This window comes from Bubalus kerabau, chromosome X, assembly GCF_029407905.1.
Source record: "Bubalus kerabau isolate K-KA32 ecotype Philippines breed swamp buffalo chromosome X, PCC_UOA_SB_1v2, whole genome shotgun sequence".
Taxonomy (NCBI): Eukaryota; Metazoa; Chordata; class Mammalia; order Artiodactyla; family Bovidae; genus Bubalus; species Bubalus kerabau.
This window is the reverse complement of record NC_073647.1, coordinates 24,688,993-24,711,787: the sequence shown is the minus strand read 5'-3', so window position 1 is coordinate 24,711,787 and position 22,795 is coordinate 24,688,993. Positions and strand designations below refer to the sequence as shown.

The window sequence follows — 22,795 nt, the reverse complement described above, 5'->3', positions numbered from 1 at the left end:
ATCATGTCCGACTCTTTGTGACCCAATGAACTATACAGTCCATGGAATTCTCCAGGCCAGAAGACTGGAGTGAGTAGCTGTTCCTTTTTCCAGGGGATCTTCCCAACCCAGGGATCGAATCCAGGTCTCCCACATTGCAGGTAGATTCTTTACCAGCTGAGCCACCAGGGAAGCCCAAGGATACTAGAGTGGGTAGCCTATCCCTTCTCCAGTGGATCTTCCCAACCCAGAAATCGAACCAGGGTCTCTTGCATTGCAGGCAGATTTTTACCAACTAAACTATCTGTACTTGAACTTCATGTAAATTAATCAAGAGTATTTTTAGTGTGTCTGGCTAAATTTGAATATTGTAATTTGAATAAGCATCTTAAAACCCCTATTAATGCAAAATAAGTATCTGACTCTATGTATTGGAGCTATGTTTGGTGGCTGGGGTTTAAAGCAGTGGCCAAGAACTTGCATTTCATAGATAAAATGGTTATAATATAGAAGTTTCTTTTTAACTTTGGCAAAAGAATTCAAAAGGTTTGCATGTTGCCAGGTTTAGTAGAAATCACCTTCCTTTATCTTGTTTTCTGTTACATTGTGTGTTCCACTTGTTTTACTTACAGGTTTCCAGAAAACCAACACAAAGTAGGTGGTTGTCTTCTGAGCCTCATGCCTCATTTTAAATCTATGTATCTGGCTTACTGTGCAAATCATCCTTCAGCTGTAAATGTGCTCACCCAGCACAGGTAAATTATTAACATTTCCCTCCAAAAGCTGTTTTGCAATGATACCTTTTCCTCGGACTACCTATTTGGAAATCTAGAGTCTCCTTCCGAACTCTTGATTATCCCTTTTCATCATACCAGAAATCAATTCATTGTTATATGGTTTTATTGCCCATTCTTGTAACAGGTAATTTATTGAGCACCTACTATGTGCAAAGTCCTATAGTAGCTGATGGGGATCCAGTTGTGAACAGGGAAGAGAAGGTCCCTTCCCTCATGGAGCGTAGATTCTTGAGAGAAATAGACATGAAATTATGTGTCACGTACTTTAAGCAAAGATCTCAGATTATAATTATACACGAATATAAGCTTTCGGATTCATGGAGAACAGCAGAACACTGTCTCCTTTAAGAGTCCTTACAAGGGATCCAGCTGAGCTCACGTCTCTCCTGCCCTTCCTTACCCTCTGACAACTCATCCTTGACACATTCACTGATATAGTCATCGGGACCAGGATTCGGTAGGATAGGCTTGAAGACAGTTTTGACTTTGAAACTGTGTGCTAGAAATCCAGGTGGGACAATAGGAAGAACAACACGCAGAGGCTCTTATGAGTGAACTCAGAGTCTAGATTCAGACCAACATGATTCTGGAGGCTGCTCAAGACAGAAAAGATTTTTCTCTTAATTTGACTTGAACTCCCAGAGCCAACCTGGAACGCTAGTTGACACCAACCCTCAGAAAGTGATGGAAACTTTGGTTTTGTTCTGTTTTGTGAAGGGCTTGATTGGCTTTATAGAGCTGTTATGTAAGGGCATTTTGAAGGTAGAATTCAGTAGGTTCTCCTTGGAGGTCAGTTTTACTTCCCTGATGAAAGTTGTGAATTTTTATGAAATAGCAAATATGGACGTTGGAGTTTAAAGAAAGAAGCCGTGACTCTGGATTATTTAGGCAAGTGGCTCAACTGCTTAGAGCTAATAATAACACTGACAATGTGCCAAGCACATGATGTAAAAGCCTATGATAGAGTTACTATTATTACCATCTCTGCTTTACAGATAAGACATTGGAAGGTTAAGTAATCTGCCCAAGTACTCATAACTGTTAAGTGCTTGAGCCAGAATTAGAATCCAGGTCTGTCAGACTTCTAAAAAAAAGTTTTTATGGAGCATGTGTTTCACCTACAAAGAGAATACTCTAAATGCAAATTTAAAGGATTATCATAAAATGAACACTTATGTACTTAAGAAATAAAATATTACCATTTCCTTTTTAATATAACAGCTTTATTGAGATATAATTCACATACTATACAATTCACCCATTTAAAGTGTTAAGTAAATTCAGAGTTGTGCAACCATCACCATGATCAATATTAGAAGATTTTCATCATTCTCCAAACAAACCCATACTCATTAGCAGTGACTCTCCATTGCCAGACCAAGGCAACCACTGAAATACTTTAGGTCGCTATGGATTTGCTTATTCTGAACATTTCATTTAAGTGAAATCACACAACATATGGCCTTTTGTGTCTGGCTTCTTTCACTCAGTATAATGTTTTCAAGATTCATCAGTGCTGTTTCACTTATCAGTACACTGCTTTTTAAATTGTCATATAATGAAAAACATTCCATTGTATGAATACCACATATTGTTCTTCCATTCACCAGCTTGTGGACATATGGATTGTGAATGGTGTTATTATGAAGGTTCATGTACAAGTCTTTGTGTGGACATGTTTTCATTTCTTTTGGGTAGATACCTAGGAGTGAAATTGGTGGGTCATACAGTAACTCTGTTTTACTTTTAGAGGAACTGTGAGACTTTTCCAAGTGGCTGCACCAATTTATATTCCTACTAATACTTTCTCCACATCCTCACCAACATTTGTTATCATTAGTCTTTTTGATTATAGATTATAGCCTTCCTAAAGGGTATGAAATGATACCTTATTGTGATATTGATTTGCATTTCCCTAATGACTCATGATGTTGAACATCTTTCATGTGCTTATTGGCAATTGGTGTACCTTCATTTGGGGAAATGTCTATTCGGATCCTTCACCTGTTGTTAAACTGGGTTACTTGTCTCGTTATTGAGATATGATTAACATACCATAAATTCACCATTTAAAAATGTACAACTCAGTGGTTGTGTATATATAATGTTGTGCAACCATCATCTCTGTTTAGGTCAGAATATTTCCATCACCCTCAAAAGAAACCCCTTACTAGTAGCAGTCACCTTCCATTTCTCTAAGGGCTAATGATATTTCCTGTACTTCTTGGCTATTTTAATATCTTCTGTGGAAATACATCTACTCAAATCATTTGTCCATTTTTTATGTGAGTTAATTCATCTTTTCATTTTTGAGTGGCAATATTTCTTTGTACATTCTTCATTATATACTCTTATCCAACGTGTGATTTGAAAAAAATTTCTCCCATTTTGTGGGTTTTCTTTTTACTCACTTGATGCTATCTTTTGAAGCACAAAAATTTTTATTTTGTTTAATTTTTATGATGTCCGATATATCTATTTTATCTACTTTGCTTATATTTTGGTGTTATATCTAAAAAAATATTGCCTAATCTAGGCTATGAAGATATGCCTTTCTAAGAATTTTATAGTATTAGCTCTTTAATTCCCCACTCCAGCACTCTTGCCTGGAAAATCCCATGGACGGAGGAGCCTGGTAGGCTGCAGTTCATGGGGTCGCTAAGAGTCAGACACGACTGAGCGACTTCACTTTCACTTTTCACTTTCATGCATTGGAGAAGGAAATGGCAACCCACTTCAGTACTCTTGCCTGGAGAATCCCAGGGACGGCGGAGCCTGGTGGGCTGCCGTCTATGGGGTCGCACAGAGTCGGATACGACTGAAGCAACTTAGCAGCAGCAGCAGCTCTTTATTTTAGCTCTTTAATCCTTTTTGAGCTAATTTTTACATATGATGTGAGGTAGGAGTCCAATTTCATTTTTTTGTATGTGGATAAGAAAGTAGAGAAAACCACTAGACCATTCAGGTATGACCTAAATGAAATCCCTTATACAGTGGAAGTGGATTATACAGTGGAAGTGACAAACAGATTCAAGGGATTAGATCTTAGATTAGAATTAGACAGAGTGCCTGAAGAACTATGGATGGAGGTTTGTGTCATTGTACAGGAGGCAGTGATCAAGACCATCCCTAAGAAAAAGAAATGCAAAAAGGCAAAATGTTTGTCTGAGGAGGCTTACAAATAGCTGTGAAAAGAAGAGAAGCAAAAGGCAAAGGAGAAGAGGAAAGATATACCCATCTGAATGCAGAGTTCCAAAGAATAGCAAGGAGAGATAAGAAAGCCTTCCTCAGTGATCAATGCAAAGAAATAGAGGAAAACAATAGAATGGGAAAGACTAGAGATCTCTTCAAGAAAATTAGAGATACCAAGGGAACTTTTCATGCAAAGATAGGCACAATAAAGGACAGAAATGGTATGGACCTAACAGAAGCAGAAGATATTAAGAAGAGGTAGCAAGAATACACAGAAGAACTGTACAAAAAAAATCTTCACGACCCAGATAATCACAATGGTGTGATCACTCATCTAGAGCCAGACATCCTGGAATGCAAAGTCAAGTGGGCCTAGGAAGCATCACTATGAAAAAAGCTAGTGGAAGTGATCAAATTCCAGTTGAGCTATTTCAAATCCTAAAAGATGATGCTGTTAAAGTGCTGCACTCAATATGCCAGCAAATTTGGAAAACTCAGCAGTGGCCACAGGACTGGAAAAGGTCAGTTTTCATTCCAATCCCAAATAAAGGCAATGCCAAAGAATGCTCAAACTATTGCACAATTGCATTCATCTCACATGTTAGCAAAGTAATGCTCAAAATTCTCCAAGCCAGACTTCAACAGTACGTGAACCATGAAATTCCAGATGTTCAAGCTGGATTTAAAAAAGGCAGAGGAACCAGAGATCAAATTGCCAACATCCGCTGGATCATCAAAAAAGCAAGAGAGTTCCAGAAAAACATCTACTTCTGCTTTATTGTCTATGCCAAAGCCTTTGACTGTGTGGATCTCAACAAACTGTGGAAAATTCTTAAAGAGACAGAAATACCAGACCAACTGACCTGCCTCCTAAGAAATCTGTGTGCAGATCAAGAAGCAACAGTTAGAACTGACTGTTAGGACATGGAACAACAGACTGGTTCCAAATCGGGAAAGGAGCACATCAAGACTGTATATTGTCACCCTGCTTATATAGTGCATCATGAGAAATGCTGGACTGGAGGAAGCACAGTTGGAATGAAGATTGCTGGGAGAAATATCAGTAACCTTAGATATGCAGATGATACCACCCTTATGGCAGAAAGCAAAGAACTAAAGAGCCTCTTGGTGAAAGAGGAAAGTGAAAAAGTTGGCTTAAAACTCAACATTCAGAAAACTAAGATCATGGCATCCAGTCCCATCACTTCATGGCAAATAGATGGGGAAACGATGGAAACAGTGACAGACTTTTTTGGGGGCTCCAAAATCACTGCAGATGGTGACTGCAGCCATGAAATTAAAAGACACTTGCTCCTTGGAAGAAAAGTTATGACCAGCCTAGACAGCATATTAAAAAGCAGAGACATTACTTTGCCAACAAAGGTCCGTCTAGTCAAAGCTATGGTTTTTCCAGTAGTCATGTATGGATGTGAGAGTTGGACTATTAAGAAAGCTGAGTGGTAAAGAATTGATGCTTTTGAACTGTGGTGTTGGAGAAGACTCTTGAGAGTCCCTTGGACTGCAAGGAGATCCAACCAGTCCATCCTAAAGGAAATCAGTCCTGAATATTCATTGGAAGGACTGATGCTGAAGCTGAAACTCCTATACTTTGGCCACCTGATGCAAAGAACTGACTCATTGGAAAAGATCCTAGTGCTGGGAAAGATTGAAGGTGGGAGGAGAAGGGGACAGCAGAGGATGAGATGGTTGGATGGCATCACCGACTCAATGGACATGAGTTTGAGTAAACTCCGGGAGTTGGTGCTGGACAGGGAAGCCTGGTGTGCTGCAGTCCATGGGGTTGCAAAGAGTCAGACATGACTGAGTGACTGAACTGAACTGATCCAATTGTCCCAGCACCATTTGTTGATTTCTATTCTTATAAATCTGTTGCACTGTATTTTATGTCCCAGAATTGGATCTATGTTTGTGAATGTTCATGTGAACTTAAGAATTTGTATTTGCTGTTGTTGAATCAATTTTTCAATAAATGTTGGTTAGATCAACTAGATTAATGATACTATTCTTTTCAATTACATCCTTATCCATTTTTGACCTGCTGAATTTACTGATACTGATAGAGGGATGGATTATAATAGCAGAGCCATCTATTTCTCCTTCCAGTTCTATCACTTTCTTTTCCCTCAAGTGTTTTGATGTTCTTTTGTTAGATGCATTTGTGTTAAGGATTGCTTTATCTTGTTGGAGAGATGGCCTTTTTATCTTCATGTAATTCTCTGTCTTTATCCCTGATAATTTTCCATATTCTGATAATCAGCTTTTTCTGAAATTAATATAGCTAGTCCAGCTATCTTTTGATTACTCTTAATATGTCTTTTTCCATTCCTTTGCTTTGTAATCTGTGTCTTGTAGACAGTATATAATTGAGTCTTGCTTTTTAATCCACTTTGAGAGTCTCTATCTTTTAACTGGCATATTTAGACCATTCATATTTAAAGTGATTATTATTATAGTTGAATTAATATCTAAAATGTTATAACTGTTTTCTATTCATTGCTCTTGTTCCTTCTTTGCTATCCCCCTTGTACTACCTTCTCTGGTTTTAGTTAAACATTTTGTATGATTTCATTTTCTCTTCTCTTTTAGGAAGAATTTTAGTGATTTCCCTAGAGCTTGAAATATCCATTTGCAGCTACTCTGACAGCACTTACAACAACTACTCACATAACACTTACCATTTCACAAGTAGTAACTCGGAGAAGGCGATGGCACCCCACTCCAGTACTCTTGCCTGGAAAATCCCATGGATGGAGGAGCCTGGTGGGCTGCGGTCCATGGGGTCGCTAGGAGTCAAACACAACTGAGCGACTTCACTTTCACTTTTCGCTTTCATGCATTGGAGAAGGAAATGGCAATCCACTCCAGTGTTCTTGCCTGGAGAATCCCAGGGACGGGGAGCCTGGTGGGCTGCTGTCTCTGGGGTCACACAGAGTCAGACACGACTGAAGTGACTTAGCAGAACTTGGAGTATTATCAGTTCTTCCCCCTCGTCTCTCATTATTCTCATTCATTTTACTTATTCATAATGTAAAATCACTCAGTATATTGTTGCTATTATTACGTTGACCAGTTCTATTAAAAATAAGAAAAAAAGATTTTATTTTACCTGCATTTATTCTCTGACACTCTTCCTTTTCTATGTAGATCCAAGTTTCCTTCGCTCTAAAATACTTCTCTTAAAACTATTAGATAGAAAATCTACTGGTGACAATTTGCCTCAGTTTTTGTTTGCCTGAGAAAGTTTTAATTTTGCTTTCACTTTTTTCCTTCTATTTTTATTGTGTAAAACAAACAAACAACTGTATAACATGACATCTATCCTCCTAACAAATTTTTAAGTGTACAGAACAGCATTGTTAATTATTAGCACAATTTTGTACAGCAGATCTCTAGAACTTTTACATCTTTTGTAACTGAAACTTTCTATCCATTGAAGAGTAACTCCCCATTTTCCCCTTACCTCAGCTCCTGGAAATCACAATTTTACTTCCTGCTTTTAAGAGTTTGACTAATGTAGATACCTTATATAAATGGAATCATGTAATGTGTTTCTGTGACTGACTTATTTCACTTAGCGTAATGTCCTCAAAGTTCATTTATATTTTCACATATGACAGTATTTCCTTCTGTTTACAGAGATAGGCAAGTACATAGTACATTTCTTTATCCGTTCATCATCAGTGGACACTTAGATTGTTTTCACAACTTGGCTATTGTAAATAATGCCTCAGCAAACATGGGAATGCAAATGTCTCTTTGAGATTCTTATTTCAATTTATTTGGATAAATACCCAAAAGTTGGATTGCTGGATTAAATAGTAGTTCTATTTTCAGTGTTTTGAGGAATTTCCATACTATTTTCCACTGGCTGCACCAATTTATATTCCCACCAACAGTGCACAAAGATTCCAGTGTCTTCACATCTTTGCCAGCATTTGTCTTTCTTACTTTTAATGATTTATTTGTTTTTGGCTGCACTGGGTCTTCATTGCTTTGCGTGGGCCTTCCCTAGTCGCGGCGAGCAGGGGCTACTCTCCAGTTGTGGTGCACGGGGTTCTCATAGGGCTGGCTTCTCTTGTTGCGGAGCACAGGTCTAGGCACGTGGGCTTCAGCAGTTGCGGCGTGCAGGCTCTGGAGCATGGACTCAGTAGCTGTGGTGCTTGTGGTGGCCAGCTGCTTTGCGGCACGTGGAATCCTCCTGGACCAGGGATCAAACCCGTGTCCCCCACACTGGCAGGTGAACTCTCATCCTCTGCACCACGAGAGTTCTCTTTCTTTATTTTTTGGTAATGACCATCCTAATCAGATGTGAGGGAATGTCTCATTGTTTGTGTGTGTATCTCTGTGTGTGTTTCTACAGTTCTTTACCTGCTGCTGCTGCTAAGTCGCTTCAGTCGTGTCCGACTCTGTGTGATCCCATAGACGGCAGCCCACCAGGCTCCTCTGTCCCTGGGATTCTCCAGGCAAGAATACTGGAGTGGATTGCCATTTCCTCCTCCAATGCATGCATGCATGCTAAGTCGCTTTAGTCGTGTCTGACTCTGTGCGACCCCATAGACGGCAGCCCACCAGGCTCCTCTGTCCACAGGATTCTCTAGGCAAGAGTACTGGAGTGGGTTGCCATTTCCTTCTCCAGTTCTTTACCTAAATGTATACAGTCTTATGTAGTAAGGGTCATGTATCTGTTTTCCTCAAATAAATACTCAAGTAATATTTTAATTGAAGCATAGTTGTACAATGTTAATATAAGTTACAGGTGTACAATATAGTGATTCAAAATTTTTAAAGGTTATACTCCATTTATAGTTATTATAAAATATCATCATAGTTCTGATTTGCACTTCCCTAAGGATTAGTGATATTTAACATCTTTTCATGTACCATTTGTATGTCTTCTTAGGAAAAATGTCTATTCAAGTCCTTTGCCCACTTCTAAATTGGGTTATTAGTATTTTTACTATTGAGTTGTAGGAGTTCCACACAGTCCAAGGCTTTGGCATAGTCACCTGATGGACGTGAGTCTCAGTGAACTCCGGGAGTTGGTGATGGACAGGGAGGCCTGGCATGCTGCGATTCATGGGGTCGCAAAGAGTCGGACATGACTGAGCGACTGATATGATCTGATCTGATCTGTAGAAGTTCCTTATTTGTTTCGGAGGTTAGCCCTTTATCAAATATATGAATTACAAATTTTTTTCCTATTTTATGGATTGCCTTCTCATTTTCTTGATTGTTTCCTTTGCTGTGAAGAAGGCTTTTAGTTTGATGTAGTTCCACTTGCCTATTTTTCCTTTTGTTAACTGTGCTCTTGGAGATCATTGCTAAGACCAATATCGTAAAGCATTTCTCCTGTTTTCTTCTAGGAATTTTACAGTTTCAGGTTTTAGGTTTAAGTCTTGAATCCACTTTGAGTTGATTTTTGTGTGTGGTGTGAGGTAAGGGTCCAGTTTCTTTCTTTCTTTTTTTGATGTGCATGTTCAGTTTTTCTAGTACCATTTGTTTAAAACAGTTTTTTCTCATTCTTGGCATCCTGGACAAAGATCAATTAAATATATATACATAGATTTATTTCTGGGCTTTCCTATTTGTTCCATTGATCTATTGTCTGTTTTTGTGCCAATACCATACTGTTTTAAATACTGTAGATTTGTAATATGTTTTGGAACCAAGTGTGAAGCCTCCAGCTTTGTTCTTTCTCAAGATTCTTTTGGTTATTTGGGGTCCATTTTGGTTCCATATGAATTTGGAGATTTTTTTCTTTTTCTCAAAAAAATGCCACTAAGAATTTATAGGGATAACTTTGAATCAGTAGATCACTTTAGATGTCTAGACATTTTAACAAAATGATTTCTTCTGATTTGTGAACATGGGATGTCTTTACATTTGTTTGTTCCTTCTTTAATTTTTTCATCAATGTTTTGTAATTTTCAGTGTACAAGTCTTTGGTCTCTTTGGTTATGTTTAGTCCTAAGTATTATATTCTTTTGATGCTATTGTGAATGAGACTTATTTACTTTCTTTTTTCCTTCCTTCTTTCTTACTCTGTTTCTTTTTTTCTTGGATAATTCATTGTTAGTGTTTAGAAATGCAACTGATTCATGTATGTTAATTTTGATTACTGCAACTTTACTGAATTCATTTATCAATTTTACCAGTTTTTTTGGTGGCGTCTTTAGGGTTTTCTATGTATAAAATCATGTCATCTGTGAACAGAAATCATTTTACTTCTTCCTTTCCCATTTGGATACCTTCTGTTATTCTTTCTTGCCTGTCTGGCTAGGACAGCCAGTACTATGTGAATAGAAGTAACCAAAGTAGGCATCTTGTTCCTGATCTTAGAGAAAAAGCTCTGTTTTTCACCACTGAGTATGTTAGCTGTGTGCTTTTCATCTATTGCCTTCTTATGTTGAGGCAATTTCCTTCTGTTTGTGATTAGTCGAGTGGTTTATTTTTTTTTTAATCATGAAAGGATGCTGGATTTTTGTCAATGCTTTTTCTGCATCTCTTGAGATTATCATGTGATTTTTATCTTTTGTCCTTTGAGTGTGATGTATCACGCTGATTGATTTTTCTATGTCAAATCATTTTTGTGTCCTAGGGATATTTCCCACTTGGTCATGGTGTATGATGCTTTTAAAAAGTGCTATTAGATTTGGTTTGCTCATATTTTGTCGAGGATTTTTGTATCTATATTCATCAGGATAATGGTCTGTAGTTTTCTTTTCTTGTGGTATCTTTCTCTGGCTCTGGTATCAAGGTAATGCTGGTCTAATAAAATTAGTTTGAAAGTGTTCCTTTCTCTTTGATTTTTTTGAAAAAGTTTGAGGAGGATTGGTGTTAATTCATTTTTAAATGTTTGATAGAATTCAGCAGTGTAGCCGTTGGGTTCAGGGCTTTCCTTTGTTGGGAGGTTTTTGATTACAAATTCAATCTTCTTACTCATTATTGGTGTGTTAATTATTTTTTTTTCATGATTCAGTCTTGGTAGGCTGTATGTTTCCAGGAATTTGTCTATTTCTTCTATGTTATTCAGTATGTTAGTTTATAATTGTTCATAGAATAGACATATCTTGGAGACATTGCAGGTTTGGTCCAGGCCACTGCAATAAAGCAACTTACCTGAAAGTTTTTTGTTTCCTAATGCATATAAAAGTTATGTTTACACTATACTATAGGCTATTAAGCATGCATTGACATGTTTTAAAATGTGCATATCTTAATTTTAAAATGATGCTGTTGGAAAAGTGGTGCTGATAGATTTGCTTGATGCAGGGTTGCCACAAACTTTCAATTTGTAAAAAATACGATATATGTGAAGCACAATAAAGTGAAGAGCAATAAAAAGAGGTATGCCTGTAGTCGCTTATGATCCTTTTTATTTTCATGGCATCAGTTGTAATGTCTCTTATTTAATTTTCTTAATTTATTTGAGTCTTTTTCCTTAGTCTACTAAAGGTCAATTTTGTTTATTTTTTCAGCTCTAATTTTTATTATTTCTTTCCTTCTGCTAACTTTGGACCTAGTTTGTTGTTCTTTTTTCTAGTTCTTTAAGGTGTAAAGTCAGATTGTTTGAGCTCTTTCTTCTTTTTAATATAGGCATTTATCACTATAAACTTCCTTTTTAGAATTGTTTTGTTGCATTCTGTACGTTTTGATATGTTGTATTTTTATTATAATTTGTCTGAAGATATTTTCTAATTTCCCTTTTGATTTCTTCTTTGGCCCTTGGTTGTTCAAGAGTGTGTTGTTTAATTTCCACATATTTGGGGATTTTCCAATTTTCTGTTAATTTCTAGTTTCATTCTGTTGGAATCAGAAAGGATACTTGGTATGATTTCAGTATTTTTAAAGTTAAGTTTTGTTTTGTAACATAACATATAACCTAACCTGGAAATTGGTCTCTGTGCACTAAAAGAATGCATATGCTGCTCTGTTGGGCAGATTGATATGTATATGTTTGCTAGGTCTATATGATCTATAAACATTTTTCAAGTCATTTTTTATCTGGATGTTATATCCATGATTGATAGTGCAATATTAAATTTCTCTGGTATTATTGTGTTGCTATCTATATCTCCTTTTAGTCTGTTCATATTTGCTTTATATATTTGTGTGCTCTGATGTTTGCATATATACATATTTTAATTGTTATATCTTCTTGGTTAGTTAATCGTTTTACTGTGATACTTTTTTTTCCTTCTTTGTCTCTTTTGACAGTTTTTGATATCAAGTCTATTTTGTCTGATATAAATGTGGCCACCCTTGTGCTCTTTTGGTTACTATTTGCATAAAATGTCTTTTTCCATCTCTTCGCTTTCAGCCTGAGTTTGTCTTTAAAAATAAAGTGAGTTTTTTTTAGACAGCATGTATTTGGGTCTTTAAAAAAAATCCATTCAGACATTCTATATCTTTTGAGGACTTTAATACATTTAAATTTAAAGTAATTATTGAAAAGTAAGAACTTACTATTGCCATTTTGTTCATTGTTTTCTGTTTTCTGTTTATCTTGCTCTTTTTTGTCTCTTGCTGTCTTCCTTCATGTTTTATTGATTTTGTGTAGTGACATGTTTTGATTCCTTTCTTATTTTCATTTGTGTATCATCCATAGGCATTTCTTTATGATCACTATAGGGCTTACATAAAATGTAACAGTCTCTTTTAAGTTGATAAAATTTGACTTCAGTTACACACACAACTCTACACTTTACTTCCCCTCCACTTTATGTTATTGATGTCACAAGATACATCTTTTTACATTGTATATCCATTCAGTTCAGTTCAGTCGCTCAGTCCTGTCCGATTCTTTGCGACCCCATGAATCGCAGCACACCAGGCCTCCCTGTCCATCACCAACTCCCGGAGTTCACTCAAACTCACGTCCATCGAGTCGGTGATGCCATCCAGCCATCTCATCCTCTGTCGTCCCCTTCTCCTCCTGCCCCCAATCCCTCCCAGCATCAGAGTCTTTTCCAATGAGTCAATACATTAGCATCTTTTTATAGTTATTTTTATACTTTTATCTCTTAATTTCTATGCCAGAATTAAAGCAAGTTATGTACTACAGCTAACAGTATTATAGTATTCTGTATTTGTTTATATATTTAACTTTACCAGTGACTTTATAAATAAGAACGCTATTGTGTTGCTGTTTAGTGTCTTTTAATTTCAACTTAAAGGACTCTCTTTAGAATTTCTTGTAAAGGCAGATCTAATGGTGATACAGTCTCCAGCTTTTGTTTATGTGGGAAAGTCTTTATTTCTCCTTTGTTTATGAAGGATAATAATGCCAGATATTATATTATTGGTTGGCAGTATTTTTCTTTCAGTACTTTCAATATAGGGCTTCACTGGTGGCTCAGCAGTAAAAAATCGACCTGCAACGCAGGAGATGTAGGTTCAGTCCCTGGGTTGGAAAGCTCCCCTGAAGAAGGAAATGGCAACCCATTCCAGTATTCTTGCCTAGGAAATCTCATGGACAGAGGAGCCTGGCAAGCTGCAGTCCATGAGGTCACAAGAGTCAGACATAACTTGGTGACTAAATTCTGTAAAGCAATTATCCTTCAATTAAAAAAATTAAAAACAACTTTCGATATATCATCCCTCTCCCTTCTGACCTGCAAAGATTCTGCTGAGAGAACCACTAATAGTCTTATGGGAATTCTATTATATATGACAAGTTTCTCTCTCTGTCTCTCTCTTTTTGAGCTTGACGTTTTACTTAGATTCCACATGTAAGTGATACCATACAGTATTTTTCTCTGTCTGGTTTATTTCACTTTAGCATTATGCCCTTATGTCCATCCATGTTGTTGCATATGGCAGGATTTCTTTTTCTCATGGCTGATTAGTGTGTATATATGTATATACAACTCAATAGTAAAAAAAAGAGCCAAACAATCTGTTTTAAAAATGGGCTGAAATGTTTTATATAAAACAGCTTCTTTATCCATTCATCTACCCATGAAAACTTAGGTTGTTTTTGTATTTTGGCCATTGTAAATAGTGCTGCTGTACTGGGATGAATGTATCTTTTCTAAATTGAGTTTTTTTTGCTTTGTTTTGTTTTTGGATATATACCCAGAAGTGAAATTGCTGAGTCATATGGTAGATATATTAATTTTTTGAGGAACCCCTATACTGTTTTACATAGTAGCTGCACCAATTTACATTCCCACCAATAGTGAACAAGGGTTCCCTTTCTTCCACATCCTTTCCAACACTTGTCATCTCTTGTCTTTTTGATAATAGCCATCCTGCAGGCATGAGTAGTATTTGATTATTGTTTTGATTTGTATTTCCCTGATGATTTGTGATACTGAGCACCTTTTTATGTACCTGTTGGTCATTTGTATCTTTTCTTTGGAAAAATGTCTTTTCAGTTCTTCAACCCATTTTTAAATCAGATTGTTTGGCTCTTTTTTTTTTTTTTTTTTTTTTGCTATTGAGTTTAGTTCTTTATATATTATGAATATTGCCCCTTATACGATTATGACTTGCAAATATTTTCTCCTATTCCATAGGTTGCCTTTCTTTTTATTGATAGTTTCCTTTACTTGTGCAGAAGTTTTGGAGTTTGATATAGTCCCACTTACTTATTTTTTCTTCTTTTGCTTGTGCTTTCTGTGAGTACTAGAGGCTTTAGTTTTTTTTTCTAGTTTCTTTGTTTGTTCCCCTCCCTCTGTATCTTTGTGTTTCTTAAGAGTTTCTTCACAGAGTCTATGTCTTGCAGCTCTCTCAGCTGTAACCCACCATTGTTATATTGGAGCCATGTTCATGTGGTTGGTATAAGGTGTAATGGAGGGGATGCATTCTATAATATTATGGATAAATTTTACTTATTTAATGGACCAGTGTCCCTGACCTCTGATCTGTAGAAGTGTTTCTTAGACTTTTTTCCTCCTCTTACTTATGAGAGGAAGATGAGAGAGGGTCAGATAAGTCTCTGACAATATAGTTTCCTTTGGAGAGCAAGCCTTTGTTACAGAGAATGTTCTGGGAGCATTTCAGTATGGTCACTTTTCTCTCCCCTTCTCTGAAACACAAAGGGATTTTTCTCTGATTGTCTCTATGACAGCCTGCTTGGGTTAATGGATACAAAACGCACAAAAGTTTTGGGCTCCCTAAAACTGGATCCTTGGGAATTTTTAATTGTCAAGCTAGTCCATGCTCAGACTCTTGCAGTGTATCAAAAGTACCAGTGGCTTCTCCTCAGGGAAATTGATCTTGGTTTTAATTCTTTCTGTTTGACTGTCTTTCTAGATTTTGGGCTGGTGGCTCTCCCTGTGATCTCAATTCTCAGTGGATCTAAAGAAAGTAATTCATTTTCAGTTTGTTCAGTGTTTTTCTTGTTGTGAGAATGGTAATGATAACTTCTAAGCTCTTTGGATGTCAGAGCTTAAACCCAATTTCCTTTAATGATTTTTTGAATTATTTTGTTTTTTAACCAGTTTGCTTAACTTATATTTAGTAAATGTATAGAGTTATACAAACATCACCACAATTCAAAATCATTTCTGTCACAGCAGATCCCTCATGCCCACCTGAGTCAATCTCTTCTCCCACCCCATAAATTATTTTTTTTGGTGTTTGCTTTGAGGCTTTCCATATACATCTTGCCTGAATCTGCTTCATATTAACAGTAACTTAATTCTGGGGAGATATAAAAACGTTGCTCCTAGTATAGCTCTATTTCTACTTCCTTTTCTTTTTCTCTACTTCCCTTTTTGTGCTATTTTTGTTATACATATCATGTCTATATGTTATAAACCCAATAATACATTCCCATAATTATTAGTAGTATAATAATTTTCTGTCTATTAATTAAGCTAAGAGAAGAAAGAGGAGTAAGGATATATGTATAGTATTTGTTATTTTCCATTTGTGTGAGGTGATACTTCATTTCAGTTCTGTTTTGCAATTCCTCTAATAATTAGTGATGCTGAGCATCTTTTCATGTGCTTATTGGCCATCTGTATGTCTTTTTCAGAGAAACGTCTACTTAGAAATGTCTACTTATTTGACAAAAATGTCAAATCCGTTTTTGGATTGGATCGATTTTTTGATATAGAGTTGTATGAGCTGTTTGTATATTTTAGAATTTAACCCCTTGTCAGTCACATGGTTTGCAAACATTTTCTCCCATTCTGTGGGTTGTCTTTTCGTTTTGTTAATGGTTTCCTCTGCTGTCAAAAGCTTAAAAGTTTGGTTAGGTCCCATTTGTTTATTTTTGCTTTTATTTCTATTGCCTTGGGAGACTGACCTAAGAAAACACTGGTACAATTTATGTCAGAGAATGTTTTGCCTATGTTCTCTTCTAGAAGTTTTATGGTGTCCTGTATTATTTTTAAGTCTTTAAGCCATATTGACTTATCTTTGTGTATGGTGTAAGGGAGTGTTCTAACTTCATTTATTTCCATGTGGCTATCCAGCTTTCCCATACCATTTGCTGAAGAGACTGACTTTTCTCCATTTTATACTCTTGCCTCCTTTGTCGAAGATTAATTGACCATAGGTATCTGGGTTTATTTCTGGGATCTCATTCTAGGGATAGTTTTTTGAGACCAGTGTTTGAAGTTTCTTCTGGCCCTCCTTAGTTGTCTCTTTCCCTGGTTCTCTCTAGCAACCTAGCTGGCCTCTTGTGTAGCTTGTTGCTCTTAATTAAGAGGACCAGCCTCCTCTCAGTTTTTGTTGTTATTGTTCATTCACTGAGTCATGTCCAACTCTTTGTAACCCCATGGACTGCAGCATTCCAGGCTCCTTTGTCCTCCACTGTCTCTCAGAGTTTTCTCAAATTCATGTCCATTGAGTTGGTGATGCTACCTAAGCACCTCATCCTCTCTCGCCCCCTTCTCCTCCTGCCTTCAATCTTTCCCAGCATCCGGGTCTTTTCCAATGAGTCAGTTCATCAGGTGGCCAAAGTATTGGAGCTTCAGCTTCAGCATCAGTCCTTCCAATGAATATTCAGAATTGATTTCCTTTAGAATTGACTGGTTGGATCTCCTTGCAGTCCAAGGGACTCTCAAGTCTTCTCCAGCACCACAGTTCAAAAGCATCAATTATTCAGCGCTCAGCTTTCTTTATGGTCCAACTCTCACATCCATACATGACTACTGGAACAACTATAGCTTTGACTATATATATATATACATTTGTAGGCAAAGTGATATCTCTGCTTTTTAATATACTGTTTAGGTTTGTCATAGCTTTTCTTCCAAGGACCAAGTGTCTTAATTGCATGACTGCAGTTACCGTCCGCAGTGATTTTGGAGTCCAAGAAAATAAAATCTGCCAGTTTCCATTTTTTCCCCATTTATTTGCCATGAGGTTATGGGACTGGATGCCATGATCTTAGTTTTTTTAATGTTGAGTTTCAAGTCAACTTTTTCACTCTCTTCTTTCACCATCATCAAGAAGTTCTTTAGTTCCTCTTCACTTTCTGCCATTAGAGTGGTATCATCTGCATATCTGAGGTTGCTGATATTTCTCCCAGCAATCTTGATTCCAGCTTCTGATTCATTCAGCCCAACATTTCACATGATGTATTCTGCATGTAAGTTAAATAAGCAGGATGACAATATACAGGCTTGTACTCCTTTTGCAGTTTTGAACCAGTCAGTTGTTCCATGTCCGTTTCTAACTGTTGCTTCTCGTACGGCATACAAGCTTCTGAGGAGACAGGTAAGGTGGTCTAGTACTCCCATCTCTTTAAGAATTTTGCACAGTTTGTTGTGATCCACAGAGTCAAAGGCTTTAGCATAGTCAGCGAAGCAGAAGTAGACGTTTTTCTGGAATTCCCTTGCTTTCTCCATGTTCCAACGAATGTTGGCAATTTGCTCTCTGGTTCCTCTGCCTCTTCAAAACCCAGCTTGTACCTCTGGAAGTTCTTGGTTTACATGCTCCTGAAGCCTAGCTTGAAGGATTTTGAGCATAACCTTGCTAGCATGTGAAATGAACTCAACTGTATGGTAGTTTGAGTATTCTTTGGTATTGCCTTTCTTTGGCATTGGAATGAAAACTGATCTTTTCCAGTCCTGTAGCCACCACTGAGTTTTCCAAATTTGCTGACATATTGAGTGCAGCACTTTAACAGCATCATCTTGTAGGATTTTAAATAGCTCAACTGGAATCCCGTCACCTCCAGTAGCTGTGTTTGTAGTGATGCTTCCTAAGGCCCACTTGACTCCACACTCCAGGATGTCTGGCTCTAGGTGAGTGACCACACTATCATGGTTATCTGGGTCATTAAGACCTTTTTTGTATAGTTCTTCTGTATATTCCTGCTACCTCTTCTTATTCTCTTCTGCTTCTGTTGGGTCCTTGCTGTTAGATCCTAAACTTTTTACCACTTTTATATTGTCTCAGTTTACAGTTCTGCCACTTAGAAGCTGTGTTATCCAGGGTGATTCAGTTCACTTTTTAAAAAATTAATTAATTAATTTTAATTGGAGGCTAATTGCTTTACAATATTGTAGTGTTTTTTTGCCATACATTGACATGAATCAGCCATGGGTGTACGTGTGTCCCCCATCCTGAACCCCCGCTCCCACCTCCCTCCCCATCCCATCCCTCTGGGTAGTCCCAGCGCACTGGCTTTGAGTGCCCTGTTTCATGCATCGAACTTGGACTGGTCATCTATTTCACATATGTTTCACATGCAAGTTTCAATGCTATTCTCCCAAATTATCTCACCCTTGCCTTTTCCCACAGAGTCGAAAAGTCTGTTCTTTATATCTGTGTCTCTTTTGCTGTCTCGCATATAGGGTCATTGTTACCATCTTTCTAAATTCCATATATATGCATTAATATACTGTATTGGTGTTTTTCTTTCTGGCTTACTTCACTCTGTATAATAGGCTCCAGTTTCATCCACCTCTTTAGAACCGACTCAAATGCATTCTTTTGAATAGCTGAGTAATATTCCATTGTGTATATATACTACAGCTTTCTTATCCATTTGTCTGCCAATGGACATCTAGATTGCTTCCATGTTCTAGCTATTGTAAACAGGATTCACTTCACTTTCAAACCTTAGTTTTCTCACTTGTAAAGTGAAAATTAAACCACCTACCTTGCCAGGTTGGTGTGAGAAGTCGATGAAACAGTGTGCGTAAAGTACCCGGCAAGGTAGTTGCTGTCACTCCTCATTTGTACTTTATTCATCTTCCAGCTACTTGTTGTTTTTTAGAAAAAAATCATGCAACATTTCAAGCACACAAAGAGCAGAGAAAAAATAAAGTACACCCACATTCCCACCATTCAGCTTAAGAAACAAATTATAGCTGCAATTGGAGCCCTGTGCACACTTTCCAATATTTCTTGCTCCTCCTTTGCTCCCTCCCGCAAGGGAACACCAGTCTTGAATTTGTTTTTATTATTTCCAGGAATGTTTTCATACTTTACTACTTATCTTCAGTAAAGACAAAATGGTTCAGAGGCATTTTTCCTGTGATGGATACTTAAATATCCTGTGTGGATAAGGGTAAATTTCTTAATACCTATAAAAAGATATCCCCATTATGTTAGCTTACATATGAGTACATATTCTCTTTTTTCTGATCCAAGAATAGCAATTCTGAATAAATACCAGAAAGAAATGGTGTACCTCAGATGAAGATTTTTGTAGTGTTTAGAGGATTTTCTGTCTTTAAAAAAATTATTTATATTTATTTATTATTGTTTTTATTGGAGTATAGTTGCTCTACAATGTTGTGTTAGTTTCTGCTGTACAACAAAGTGAATCAAGTACATGTAAATATATATCCCCTATTTTTTGGATTTCCTTCCCATAGAGGCCATTACGGAGTATTGAATAGAGTTCCCTGTGCTATACAGTAGGTTCTCATTAGTTACCTATTTTATACATAGTATCAGTAGTGCGTATATGTCAATGCCAGTGTGTATATGTCAGTGCCAGCCTCCCAGTTCATCCCACCCATCCCTCCCATGTTGGTGTCCATTCGTTTGTTCTCTTTATCTGTCTCTGTTTCTGCTTTACAAATAAGCTCATCTGTATCATTTTTCTAGATTCCACATATAAGCAATATTATATGAAACAGTAAGTCCCCTACATACAAACAAGTTCCATTCTGAGAATACATTTGTAAGTCCAATTTGTTCATAAATCCAACAAAGTTAGCCTAGGTACCTAACTAACACAATCATCTATATAGTACTATACTGTAGTAGGTTTATAATACATTTCGCACAAATAATACGTAAGATACAAACACAAAAAATAAAAACATTTTATTTATTTTCTATTTTTAAAATTTTTTAAAATTACACCCATGGCGCATTCATGTCAATGTATGGCAAAACCAATACAATATTGTAAAGTAATTAGCCTCCAATTAAAATAAATAAATTTATATTTTAAAACATTTTCAATCTTACAGTACAATACCCTGAAAAGCACAATAGCACAGTACAACAGCTGGCATACAGGAGCTGGCATCGAGTGAACAGGCTAGATGAGTTACTGGCTGGAGGACGAAGAGGAGGTGGGAGACGGTAGAGCAATAGGAGACGGAGGGCAAGCTGCAATTTCACTCATGCTTGATGTTGATGGCACAGGTTCTGGTTCCTTGAAGGATTCAGTTCTATCCACCCTCTTGAAAAAACAATCCAGTGATGTCTGGCTAGCAGCTCTTTTTTCCTTCTCATCAGAGATGCCACGGTAGCACTGGATTGCAGTCTGAATGGCTGCTGCAACCTTTGTGTACTGTTCTACGTTTGGGTCCTGTGACTAACAGAGCCTCCTCAAATAAAGAAAATCCCCTTGCCTTTTCCTGCGTCGTGAAATTATTCAGTTCTGCAGTTACTTCTTCCTCTTGTCTCCCTCCATCCTTTCTCTGGGCCTCCATTTCCAACAGGTCTTCATTAGTAAGCTCCACGTTCGCATCTTTGAAAGTTCACAACTGAAGAATTTTCTGTTGTAATTCTGTGTGCTAAAACGCTTCTGAGTCTGTATTTATCCATGTTAGGAGTTTAAAATATAAATAACAGTAGAGATTCCTTCAAACATTATGATTTAAAATTTGTTCCACAGTTAATATAAAGATTCTCTACTTTGGGGGGAAAACTGCTGTATCCTATTGGCTGGATTTTGGTTAATGATTTTTTTCATTGAAGTATAGTTATTTACAACGTTCCATGTTTACAACAAAGTGATTCAGCGTATGTGTGTGTGTGTGTGCGTGCGTGTGCGTGTGTGCTAAGTCACCTTAGTCGTGTCCAACTCTGTGCAACCTTATGGACTGTAGCCTGCCAGTCTCTTCTGTCCATGGGATACTCCACGAAACAATACTGAAGTGGGTTGCCATGCCCTCCTCCAGGGGATCTTCCTGACCAAGTGATTGAACCCGCAGTCTCTTATGTCTCCTGCATTGGGAGACAGGTTCTTTACCACTTGGGGCACCTGGGAAGACTTTATATATATATATATATATATATATATATAGTTTTTTATTCTTTTTCATTATAGGTTATTACAAGATATTGAATATAGTTCCCTGTGCTATATCATAGCCTCTTGTTTATTCTACATATGGTTAGTGATTTTTTTGAGAATTTTATAATATCCCTTGAATTGATGGAAGACTTACTGGAGTCCCATAGAACTGAATTTTTATCTTAATAACTTATTTACATGTAAGGAATGAAAATTAAAATATTTGGCGTTATCCTCAATGGTGTTTCTAGTATAATCTCAGCTATTTTTTAGGCATCCTGTGGTAATTTATGCTGACATATTAGAGGCAAAGCATAGTTGAATGAAAATTCAGATTAAAATCCTGTTTTACATGAAGGTTTCAGCTGAAACAGGAACATTGTTGGATTTCTGCTAAAGTTGTAGGTATTTAGCAGCTGGATAATCACAAGGGCTTCCCTTGTGGCTTAGCTAGTAAAGAGACCTGAGTTCCATCCCTGGGTTGAGAAGATCCCCTGGAGAAGAAAAAGGCTACCCACTCCAGTATTCTGGCCTGGAGAATTCCGTGGACTATGTAGTCCATTGGGTCGCAAAGAGTCAGACACGACTTTCACTTTCACTCACTAATCACCGAGTCAGAGCAAGCCAGTCAGGTGAACATCTTTCTTTCCGCCGGCAGGTGGCAGTAGCATACTAGAAATGTTTATGACGATTGGCACTGAGACCACACACACAGCTTTAAAATGCTACGATCGTGTGTTGGTACCTTGTGAAAAGTACAGTAAGCCATTTTCTGGATTTCGAGATATAAAGCAGACCCCAACCTTGATATGTTCCCCATATTTACATATATTTGAATGACTGCCCCGGTCTTTTGCTCTGCCCTGGGTGAGGTCTTTTGGGATTTCCCCTCTCTCTCCCCTTCTGGCTTCCTATTGTAGCTTTTGTTTCTTTCTGGGAGTAACTTCACCCTTACAAAAATACCCGCTTCTCTCCCATGCTTCAGTGTGGCATCCATTCTTTTTCACGAGGGAGAGCGACCCGGTGTGAAACGACAGAGTAGGGAGAGGAAGAGAGAGCATGGAGGCAGATCTGGACCTCACTTCCGGCTCTACTGTGGCAGCTACCACAAACACCACATGTCCCTTTCCTCTTGTTAGTTTTATTCACTCTCTTGTTTACCATTGTTGTCAGCAGTGAAGACCTTGAGAAAAACCCAGAGCTGTGTACTTGCTTCCCGGACGTAAAACCTAAGGAAAATTCTGAGACTAGATTCTATTCTGTCTTTGAGGAACCAGGGAAGGGAGCAAGTGAGACTAATTACAAACAAAAAGTGGTGGGGACAGAAAAGAAGCAGGCAGCCTAGGTTCTGGGACTG

General features: G+C 37.4%; 1 protein-coding gene across 6 annotated transcripts in view; it reads left to right on the top strand.

Moving 5' to 3' along the window:
* ARHGEF6 (Rac/Cdc42 guanine nucleotide exchange factor 6) overlaps positions 1-22,795 on the top strand; it is a 114,642-nt gene that overhangs the window by 65,900 nt on the left and 25,947 nt on the right. For all 6 annotated transcript variants that reach the window (XM_055565544.1, XM_055565543.1, XM_055565548.1 and 3 more), the window contains one exon: positions 612-734. In XM_055565544.1, coding sequence (XP_055421519.1) covers positions 612-734 — 123 coding nt within the window. The remainder of the gene's footprint in view (positions 1-611; positions 735-22,795) is intronic.